The 12227-nt window shown below is 35.7% G+C and overlaps 1 protein-coding gene across 1 annotated transcript in view; it reads right to left on the reverse strand.

The window, feature by feature from the left end:
• LOC134248109 (rab-like protein 6) overlaps nucleotides 1–5218 on the reverse strand; it is a 15545-nt gene extending 10327 nt beyond the window's left edge. The window contains exons 1-6 of the mRNA XM_062730528.1: nucleotides 5172–5218; nucleotides 3351–3442; nucleotides 2411–2551; nucleotides 1453–1476; nucleotides 1192–1273; nucleotides 469–572 (exon numbers count right to left, since the gene is read on the reverse strand). Coding sequence (XP_062586512.1) covers nucleotides 469–572; nucleotides 1192–1273; nucleotides 1453–1476; nucleotides 2411–2551; nucleotides 3351–3442; nucleotides 5172–5201 — 473 coding nt within the window. The 5' untranslated portion in view covers nucleotides 5202–5218. The remainder of the gene's footprint in view (nucleotides 1–468; nucleotides 573–1191; nucleotides 1274–1452; nucleotides 1477–2410; nucleotides 2552–3350; nucleotides 3443–5171) is intronic.
• Nucleotides 5219–12227: the final 7009 nt, after the last annotated feature.

Below are 12227 nucleotides of genomic sequence, written 5' to 3' on the forward strand. Positions count from 1 at the left end.
CCTCGATTTTTTTTTTCTGTTTTTTTTTTCGTCTTAATTCTGATTGGGATCGGTATTCATCTACCATTCTACTTTCGTTTTAAATCCTGCGAAGAAGTCGACATGATTTTGACAGCTGAAAAGATGGTAATTGCTGTAATACATGCGTATATATTTTAAACAAGGTTCGTTGGTTGAAAAAGATTGGTGATGATGTGGAGTAAGAGATAATTGAACCTTTACTATGATTTTTATTCGGGTATTGTAGATAAAATTACACCAATTGACCAGGTCAATAAAAAAATCTGCAAAATTGAAAAACTAAAAAATATAAAAGCCACCCGCCCGCCTCAATTTTCGAAAAAATTCGGATGAGAATCTAGCAATTTATTTATTATGGCCTGACTTGTACATCATAACTTTGACTTGTATATCATTACTTGACTTAGACACTTTAACTCTGACTTGTACATCCTAACTTAGACTTACACATCGTAATTCTGTTCCTCTGATTCCTCGTGGATATCCAGTTCCTCTAAGGTGGACTCCATATCAAGTGCATTTATTTCAAGCTGCTTCATTAAAGTTTCCCTCTGAAGAAAATTAATATTCAGATTATTGATTAATCTTTTATATGAAATGACAGATATCAAAATGAAGACAAGATCACAACAATTAATTGTCATTATTAAACTAAGTGTATTGTTATATTAACAATGGCATAAGCCTAAAATTCAGCAAAACGCATTGAGATTTACAATGTCAAAAGCTGAAAAACTCTTTGTATTGAACAACGTCAGAAGAGTAAAGTCAATCTCGGTGTAGAACTGAATTGTCAGAAGCTGAAAACGGAGATCAATGTATTACATGCATTAAGATTTACAATGTCAAATGCTGAAATTCAAGCTCTGACTGAATTATAAGAATTTCAATGTTGTATGCTAAAATTTGAGATCAGAGTATCGAGAATTGGCTGAAATCCAGCTCCATGTATGCTGGAGTATTAATTTACAGTGCTTAATTGGTGTTTTCTTTTACATCAATGCCTAAATCATCTTATATATAAATGATCTGTCTAGCTCTTTTTTTCTGAAAGCTGTTATGAAATAAATACATGTAAATAAGAAATAAAATCTCTATTAAACTACCAAATTGTTGGTATTACCAGAAGTACATTTCTGACAGATTTGAATTACTGAAAATCATTACAACCTGTAGAGTGAGAAATGGAAGATTGAAGAATTTGTGGAGATATTTGAGACCAAATCCATTCCTCATGGACGACTCAGCATATCTAACAATGGCTGATCCCATAGGCCTGAAATACAGAATTATTGATGATGAATCAGTATACCTAACAATGGCTTAACTCATAGGCCTGAAATACAGAAATATAATGATGACTCAACATATCTAATGATGGCTGAGCCCATAAGCCTGAAATACAGAAATATTAGTGATGACACAGCATACCTAACAATGGCTGAACCCATAGGCCTGAAATACAGAAATATTAGTGATGACTCAGCATACTTAACTATAAACCGTCATTTCACAGTAACTCAGTACTGCTCTTTTGTAGGGCAAAATGATATAGTTTGGTGAAATATGACGTAAAAGTAATTCTTAAAGATACGTCATTTAATTTTTTGTCAACAAAAACTTCCCCAAACGTTATTATTTTCCCCTGCAAAAGTGTAGTACCACAGTAACCATGAAGTAGCTGATGGCTTACACCATAGGTCTGAAATACATAATTATTAGTGATGATTCAACGTACCATACAATGGCTGATTCCATAGGCCTAAAATACTGAGTTACTGTTGTTTCATCAATTTTCGTGGATTTTATAAAAATGACGTTTTCAAGGATACGTAATTTCATGGACAATAGCATTGCTTATACAAATGAATAGCATATTTCTTTATTCAATGAACATTTAAATTCGTGGATCTGCTCAACAATGAAATCCTCGAAAATTGGTGCTCAACAAATATTAATGAAACCACAGTATTAGTGATGACTCAGTACAGTGGACCCTCATTTATCCGGACGCTTTGGTTCCCAGTCAATTTGTCCGGATATGTGAAGCATCCGGATATCTGAATCACCACTTAAACAAGACAGAATAACATTTTAAAATTTTGTTCCAATGAAAGATCGTCCGGATACTGAAGCATCTGGATATCTGGCGTCCGGATATCTGAGGGTCCACTGTATATCTAATGATATACTGGGTAATAATGAATAAAAATTTTTACAATTATTTTCATAAATCAGTGCAATAATGTTTCACTTCTACTAATAATTCTGTGAGAAAATATCAAGCTTTTGTCTTCCAGGATTGTGCCTTATTCCTAATTACATTTCTAATGCATACGAAAATAGCTGCCTTATCTTCCAGCACTGTTTGTGCCCTCTTACTAATTACCTTTCATAATGCATACAGAAATAGCGGGCCTTATCTTCCAGCACTGTGCGATGATGCCCCATATCTCGATGGTTTCCCAGCACTAGGACAGGAATGTGAACCGGGATTTTCTCCATTTCCTTCTCCACATAATTAAAGGTCCTAAAAACACAGCATTGTGAAGCTATCAATCAAATATCTTTAAATTTTATACCTATATAAAATTATTTACAAGTTATCAGGCCAAGATACATGTAAATACATTGTGTTTCCAGTTCCCTGACTGACCCTAAAATATTATGAGCCAACCCTGAAAAATTTGTCTGCCAATATATCTCTGGGAATTAACAAATCCCGTTTTACTACTAGAAATCCTAATCTGGAGATCACTTAGGATCTGTGCTTCAGAAAATGGACATCCTACACACAATAATCGAAAATGTTTTTCCCTGTTAAATTTAAATAAAATATGTTTCCCTTCCTATCTTCCCATTGTTTTCTGCTGAATTTCCATTGACTTGTGATATTGTTCCATAGTTTTTCTTTTATATGAGATGTACTATTTTGATATCTTCACTGTTTTGAAATGACTATCCATGATTGATTTTTCTGGGGGGGGGGGGTCAAACTAGTTATTCCTCTTTTCTGACCATTGCTTTAGGTGTCTTACCCATGTATCCATTGTTGAGACTTTATCCTCATTGCCTTTTCTGTTTGCTGCTATTCTCGTCTTTGTATCAATGATTTCCCATTGTTTTATGACAATTGACCATTTTGAGGTGACTTACAATTATTTGATATGTCTTATTGTGTGATAGATTTTAAGATGATATACCCCTGTTTTGAGATGACACACCCCTGTTTTGAGAAGACTAACCACTGTTTTCAGAAACGATTAACCCCGTGTTTTGATCATGTTGATATGACTAACACCCCCCCCCTTTTTTTTTAGGTGACTTACCATTGTTTTGTTATGTCATACATAAGGATAACTCCATGGGTTCCTTTATACACATCTATGAATTCAGCATCTAAGCTAGGCTCATCAGATTCCTAAAATATATTTGGTAAATTTTAAATCCTTTCATATTTATCATTTGAATGAAGATAAAGTAGTAATCTGAAGTTGTAGCTTAATTATGATAAACACTTTACATAATGTTTTAATGCATTGAATACCTATATATTACAATTTTTAGAAAATACACACATTTATGTCACACATGTACTTTTGCCAAAATTAAAGAAAACAGTCCATTTATAAGGAATCAATGACATCCGACGTCTTGTCGAAAGAGTTTTAGACCATAAAGTACTGACTATTACCAATTCATTACTGAGGTTAAAGTCCATGAAGGACTAACTCATACAGCGCCGCCTCAAGAGTATTCGCGAAAAAAAAAAATGGCCAATTTTTTATTTTTAAGTTTCATTTTAAAAATGATTCTTACCCCATTATTCCTCGATTGTTGATTTATTTAGAGTTATCTCCCTATTCTTAGCACATGACCAATGACCTAATCTGATGACGTATCACTGTTTTCGTCTGCTATTTTTATCGTTGGGTGAATTCCAATATGGGACGCAAGTCAAAAGAATTAGCAATGAGGTTATGTAAAACTGGTCGTTGATTTAAAACAAGAGGGACTCAGAAACTGTGAAATTGAGAGATTGTTGAATTTACCTAAATCAACAATTCGGTCTATATGGACACGATTTATGAACAACGGAAATGTTGAAAAAATGCCTCGAACCAGCAGACCTCCATAAAGTTACAAAGCAGGCAGAGAGTAGACTTTTGGACTCGTAGAAGTAATCGTGAGAGACCGCTGCGAGATATTACTGCGGATTTAATACAGGGGGACCAGTACACGTTCACCATAAGACTGTCTAACGAATTACATAGGAACAAGGTTTTCAGGCGAGTTGTGAGGAAGAAAATGGTCGTGAGGAATGTAAACTATAAAAGAAAACAACTTTCGTGGTGTCTTGCGAGGAGGAGATGGACAGTGCAGAATAAATGGAAGCAAATTATATTCAGTGATGAATCACAGATTGTGATCGGACAAAATAATCGTGCATATGTGTGGCAATCTGCAAATGAGGCTTAGAATCCACAGTGCATGTGTCCTCGACCTAAGAAGCGATCGAGTGTCAATAATGATATGGGGTTGTATAACATGGCATGGCATCGGAACTTTATGCAAAGTTGATGGAAATATAAATGCTGTAAAGTACCAAGAAATCCTGGAAAACAATCTCTGGCCTGTTTTAGCCCGTCATTTCCCAAACAGAACTTACCGGTTTCAGGACGATAATGCCCCTGTGCATCGAGCACGAATTATTAAAGAATATAAACATGACAATGATATAAACTGTTTGACCTGGCCTGCCCAGTCACCAGATTTAAACATAATAGAAAATATATGGCTTTGCATAAAAAATGATCTTCAAAACACTGCCCGAAACATAAAAACTCCAAATATACTTTCAACGCCATTTACGATCTTTGGACTTCCTATCAGCCAAATTATGTCCAGAATTTGTACAATTCACTTCCAAGGAGAATTATGGCAGTAATTTGACCGAAAGGTTGCTTGACAAAATATTAAAGTAAGTGTTTTTAATTTTTTTAATATTTATTTCGCCCCAAAACTTTTGAGACGGACTTTGTTTATAACATCAGCCATTTTGTTTTTCCGCGAGTACTTTTGAGGTAGCGATGTACCTCATACCTCTTCCTTAAATACTGAGTTTTAGTTCATTAAGGACTGACTATTACCTCTTCATTACTGAGTTTAAGTCCATCCATTTTCTTCCGTTTCTTTCCTTCATACAACTCACACTTCCACTTTGACCACATCATCTGTCGTCTTGTAATTCCACTGAATGCAGCAAACCTGCAACAGGCAGTCTTCAAACATGGTAATAAAATACATGGCAGTATAATTATAATCTTCATTACAAAAATTATAATTATAATACTTTAATTATAACTGTTGTTGGTCTTGGTTCTGTGTCAGAAATCAGAAATTCTACAGTGGGAAGATATATTTTAATTTTACTGACCTGAATTTCCTCAGTAGGGAGATATATATAATTTTACTGACCTGAATTTCATTAGACGGGAGATATACATAATTTTACTGACCTGAATTTCATTAGACGGGAGATATATATAATTTTACTGACCTGAATTTCATTAGATGGGAGATTATACATAATTTTACTGACCTGAATTTCATTAGAGGAGATATACATAATTTTACTGACCTGAATTTCATTAATAGGGAGATATACATAATTTTACTGAGTTGAATTTCCATTAAGGAGATATATAATTTTACTGACCTGAATTTCGTCAGTGGGGATGTATTCTTCATGAAATTTCTGTCCTTGTAAACGATAAAACAGACATGACTTGCCCACAGTCCTGTCTCCTTGTACTATTTTCACTGAAAAATAAAATATGTAACACTGACCCATCAAGACAGAATGAGATTTATCAGTGTTTATCAGTATTCCTATTTATAACCTTTAGAAAGTACATGTATAAATCTGTAAAATATTATTGAGGAATATCATATTCAATCTTTTAAAGAAATTACATGTAATACTTACTATTGTACTGGACTAACCTTTGGCAAACTTTCTTTGCAGTTGAAGATCCCATTAGCTGCATTCCTGATGGTGTGTTCATTAATAGGGAGATAAACATAATTTCCCCCATCAGGCGCCCCACTGTTTCCCAATAAGATATATAATATATTACTGACATCTTCTCTGGATACCCTTAGCAGCAAAAGCAGTCTGCAATAGATAGAACCATTTAAATAAACCAAGCTGATTTCATGTTTGGTGTTATTTTCACTGAAAAATCGATTAACTAACTTTATAACCTTGTCACTCATCAAAAACTAATGAGATTTATGACTGATCCTTAACCCCCGCTTTTATATTGTGACTTGTGCAGGGGAGAGTCAAGCGGAGGCCATATTGAAAAGTGGGAATTTAGCGACACCAGCTGGTGTCGCAACTCTGCCTACCTTATACAACTTTATTTTGCTGAGCTAACTGAGACACGAGAAATCAGTAAAAACATTATTCTCCTACTTGTAAATTGTCATTAATACGGTGTGTTCGCCATTTAAATGGTCCTATTACCAACAAATGAAGCATCACTTCCTAATAATGTTGCCTCCTTGCCATAGTACGTAATCTTCTCTGGATACCCATGGCAGCAAATTTACTGACAACAACTCAGAACTCGATTTTAATTATTCAATTTTTTAAGAATTTCTTTTTGAATTTTCATTACATATAAAATACTTTGATCAAGGTATTTGTAATACCTCTGAGTAAAGCTATATAGCTTTATCAAGCTATATACCTTTAAAGTGTGTATTCCCTGGACACATGAATCAAGCAAGTTTGGTCAACACAGCCAGGCTTTTACATTTATGTTAGTTGGAGCTGGTCTTGCTCTGATAACTTAAACTTGGTGACTCAAATGGAAAATATAGATCAAATTTAATATAAAACAGGTAGGCCACTGTGTTTATGCTGAAATAATTGCACATTAAGACAAAAATGATAAAATAGCCACGGGCAACGAAGTTAGTGAAAATAATGAACAAGTACATGCAGGTATATTGGTATAAATCAGTATTATAAACATGCACATACTCAATATTTACATTAACTTCCATTACCCGTGAAAAATTAAATAACGCTATCTTTAATATTTCATTCAAGAGGTTATGTCGAACTTGTTAAAAGAAATTTAAATATCAGCTCAACATCAATAAAGGAGAATGTGTATAAGTCATTAGTTAGACCCCAGTTGGAGTACGCAGCACCTGTCTGGGACCCCTACACCCAAAAAGACACCCATAATCTGGAAATGGTCCAACGACGTGCTGCACGCTATGTAAGCAATAGGCATGGAAACAGGTCAAGTGTGGACAGCATGATACAACATCTGCAATGGCAAACACTGGAAGAACGTAGGCGAATTGTACGTACTCGTCCTGTTTTATAAGATCGTTCATGATGAAGTTGCCATTACCAAGCATGACCGACTTATCCCACCACTACGTCGATCACGACATACTCACCAAGAAGCCTACCAATTACCATCTTGTAAAAGTGACTATAGAAAATTCTCGTTTTTCCCTCGTACCATCAAAGAGTGGAACCACCTACCACCAGAGATTGTCATGGCAAAAACACTTGAGACCTTAGGTCTCAGGTGACCACCTATATGCCATGAATCATAATTAATATTTTAACATTTTAACCTTTTAAATTTTTATGATTTTGGAACTCCATGCGCACCACACATGCCATAATAATCAACTAGTTGATTGTGGGCAGTACATGGCAGAAGCAGAAGCAGAAGCAGAAGAAATTTGAGGAAACTCGGGATATCGACTACGTTGTTGTCATCAATTCTACATACCTGTCAATAAATGAGTTCCATTTTTTGAAAGTAATGCCTTGTATGAATAAGATTTCATCCTTGTAAAGTACATGTACAATATCTTGTGGACTTGATGTGAAGAAAAAAGAAAAATCTGGTGGGTTGTTCTCAGCTCCGAGCTCGGCCTCAGTGGAAAAAGCGAATAATTGCACTTCGAACCCGATCGCAGAACGTACGCTCAACTAGGACCTTAGGTCCCCTGCTCAGTTTACGACTTTCGGGCCTGTTTACTCCGCTACAAAATGTAGTGCGTTGCATACGTAAAGTGAACATAGAATAAATCGTAATACTGTGAAGCCTTAACAGTGTAAAAAAACCCAGAAAATTTATTTTTGTCGAAGGAATAACCATCTGATGGGTATTAGAAATAGAAGGGGGTGCTGAGCAACATTAACTTCAATATTATAAGATATATGATATATAAGAGTTTAACATTTATGGATTATGTTGGGAGACCAGTGGTCTCCCCTATGATTTTATTGTTCAATGTAAGGTTATAGTATCTATATAACACAGTGCCTGACCTCTGATCTCCTTACTAATAGTAAGCGACTCAGAGTAAACGACGTACTCCAGTCTCTGGATTCGCAGATCTCTAACAAACGGTGGGGGGGGGGGATGATGAAGATCTTGCCCCCTACCACCTCTACCTCTTCATTTCGCTCGGACTTATCACAAATCCTTTAACATAATGGAATAATTATTTGTTAACTAGAGCAAAGCTCGTTATAGGTCTTCCGTCCTGTTTGACCGGAAGTAACTTTTATTTTTTTTTAAAAAAAGAGAGAACTGACGACTCTAATGATTTAAATCTTCCAAATCTATGTTGAAAATTGCAAAAAGTAAGCCATTTTTGCTACTTCCTATTTGACCGGAAGTGACGTCGATGGACGGAAAATTAAGTTTTATGCTTCAAGTGACAAATATTTCCCAAACAAATGTCAAAAACGGCAAAAATATTCAGTTTCGGACTACTACCGGTTTGGCCGGAAATGACGTCACAGGACATATTTTGATGACATCAGTAGATTTAACTAGAGACTTTCAAAAACTTTGGTTCTTTGATGTATTGTATACTTTTTGAGATACATGGAAAAAAACCCCTCTAGATCCCTTAATTTAAGAGTCAGTCCTTTCTCCGAGATATCATTCGAAAGATCTTTTAATTCTGCACAAATAATGTTCATAATGTTTTTACAAAATATTTTTAGTTTAGAAGATAAAAAGCAAAATATGAGTAATTTTTAGCTCTTTTAAGAGTTCTAATATTTGACCCCTATATAGTGCCATTTTGAATAAAGAAATCGAAAAACAAAAACCGATGTGCACAACTTTGATCCTTCTGTTATCTAAAACCAGTAAAATTTTGCTCCAGCTTAAGCCGTCTCCGAGCCTTTGTCTGGAAACGAAAGCCATAAATTTTCGTTTAAAGGGAAATAAGCAAAACCGGAAGTGACTTTTTAAAATGTTAGAGAATATTCTGATCTAGTTTAGTAACGTCTATTAACTCTGAAAGTTTGAGCGAAATCCGTTGAGAAATGAGTGAGATATGAGGCTTCAAAGTTGGCGTCTAGGAAGTGGAAGAAAAAAAAAAGAATCCAACAGAATCAGTAGAAGGTCTTCCGTTGGAAACGAAAGACCTTAATAAATTATTTAATGTTTCCTTTGTCTTCCTTATGAGGTCATACTTCAATAGGTGACCTCATCACTTTAACACTTTTTAGTCTGGCGCGGATCCAGGATTTGAAGTTAGAGGGGGCGCCAAAAATAGGCAATGGGGGCCGCCTAAGGCCCCGGTGGGTCCAGGGCAAAGCCCTGGTGGGGGGCTACTAGCTCCTGGATTCTAGAGATTTTGTAGGGTAAAAAGAGGTCTACCAAGTACATATTTACATTTTCTAGACGAAACTGTGATTTACGTTAACCAATGTCTTCGGTCTATAACACACCTGGCCGTGCCGACAAATTGAATACCGCGCGTTGGTTAACCATGGTTAACTTTGACAATTTTAGGGGGGGGCTGGGTGCGCCCCCCTTAAATCCGCCACTGTTAGTAAACCCCTGATTTTATTTATCTTACAAAGAAGATGTACTCCCTGTATTGCGAAGTTTGGGGTTGCATGGAGTTAATCTCCTCCCCTTTCCCTGGAATTAACACATCAAATTCATAAATCATAAAACTACATTTAGAAATAAAACTTTTAAAAATGCACCAATTGTTATTTACTTTTGGGATAAATATACTCTATTTGAAGACAAGCAAGTTGAATAATCCTTCAAATTCCAATTACATACTGTAGTGAAATTCCTTTGATCGAGTTTTAAAATATTTATATAATCAGGGTTTAAAATAGTCTTAGCAATCAAAAGTTATCTCCTATATCCAGTCAATGTTTCAAACATTTAGAAGATCAAGATCTGACTCAGCAGAACTATATAAGCGGCTCACAAGTCCCGGTGTTCAGTTATTGAGAAGGCGTAGAAGAGGAAGGACGTATTACGGACAAGGTAAGGTATTTATGTTAGCTTATTTGCGGTGTCTCAAAGTTCTGCAGACGGACCATTTGAGTTATATAAATCCTTACAGGTTACTAGAATAGAGTAAATTATTATTATACAGGATAAACGGGTGTTAAACCCGGTGTTGAAAGTATAGGTCTGGGAGCTAGTGCTCAAACATAGTGTTCCAGGGATTAGTACTTGGAATAGGAAGATAACAAACTAATAAAAATTATACTTATATAGACGATAAGTTTAAATCATTGTGTTGTTTATTATTTTTGATTGTGTTTGTTCTTATATTTAATCAAATCAGCTAAATACGTCAAATAACATAAGGAAAATTCTTTATCAAAACTTCATCCGTGGTCGAACCCACAAAACACATAACAATACATTTAGAGAATTCGGAGAAATTGTGCACTTTTTCTCTGTCAAAAAATTAGGATCGAAACTTTTTTTGGAGAGGATTTGAAAAATAATTCTACACATACCATGATTTTAAATTATTGCCTACTTACAACATTCACATCGTAATAATGTACACGTAAGATTACCTTTGTCTCATTCATATACTACAATTTGTGAAGAATGAAATCCTTATTGATGTACAATATAAGACTTCCGCTTGTTCCCATAATCTTTATATGGATACCAGAGGTAACAAAAAGTAAATAAGACCAGAGGGCATTTTATATTGTACATCTTTAGGGCGACCATAGGTCACCTTATATTGTACATCAAAAGGGAGACCAGATGTCATCTTCTGTTCTACATCAAATGGGGGACCAGAGGTCACCTTATATTGTACATCAGTAGGGGGACCATATGTCACCTTACATTGTATATCAGTAGGGGGACCAGAGGTCACCTTAAATTGTGCATCAGCGGGGGGACAAGAGGTCACCTTATGTTGTACATCAGTAGAGGGACCAGGGGTCACCTTATATTGTTCATCAAGAAGGGGGGCCAGGGGTCACCTTATATTGTATATCAGTAGGGGGACCAGGGGTCACCTTATATTGTACATCAGTAGGGGGACCAGAGGACAACTTATATTGTACTGTACATCAGTAGGGGGACCAGAGGACACCTTATATTGCACTTAACATCAGTTGGGGGACCAGAGGTTATCTTATATTGTACATAAGTAGGAGGACCAGTGGTCACCTTATATTGTACATCAGTAGGGGGACCAGAGGTCACCTTATATTGTACATCAGTAGGGGGACCAAGGGTAACCTTATATTGTACATCAGTAGGGGGACCAGAGGTCACCTTATATTTTACATCAGTAGGAGGACCATTGGTCACCTTATACTGTACATCAGTAGGGGTACAGAGCTTTCAGATCAGTTTTACGTTCGTCACTAGGTGGACCAGAGGACACCTAATATTGTACATCTATAGGTTGATCAAAGGTCACCTTATATTTTATTTCATTATGGAGACTAAAGGTCACCTTTATATTGTACAACAGAAATGGGAGCAGAGGTCACCTTATACTGTACAAGACCAGACGTCAGATTATATTGTACATCAATAGGGGGTCAGAGGTCACCCTTAGTTGTAGATCATTATGGGACTTAATGTCACTTTACATTTTACAACACAAGGGAGGCCTTGTGTTGTACATAAATAGGGAGACCAGTGGTCCCCTTTGTTGTACATTTTTAAGGAAACAAGACATAAAATGAAATTGATATGAATGCAGAGATAAGGCATCAACGATTCTAGACCCTCCTTACCAAGAGACACCTAAAAAGAAAAATAAGGGCGGACCAGAGGTTACAGATAAAATGCATATTAACAGGAAACTAGAACTTTTCTTATAAGAATACGACAAGAGGCTTATGGGTT

The sequence above is a fragment of the Saccostrea cucullata genome, unplaced genomic scaffold (assembly GCF_032062105.1).
Source record: "Saccostrea cucullata isolate Sc308-1 unplaced genomic scaffold, CSIRO_AGI_Scuc_v1 ctg1913, whole genome shotgun sequence".
Taxonomy (NCBI): Eukaryota; Metazoa; Mollusca; class Bivalvia; order Ostreida; family Ostreidae; genus Saccostrea; species Saccostrea cuccullata.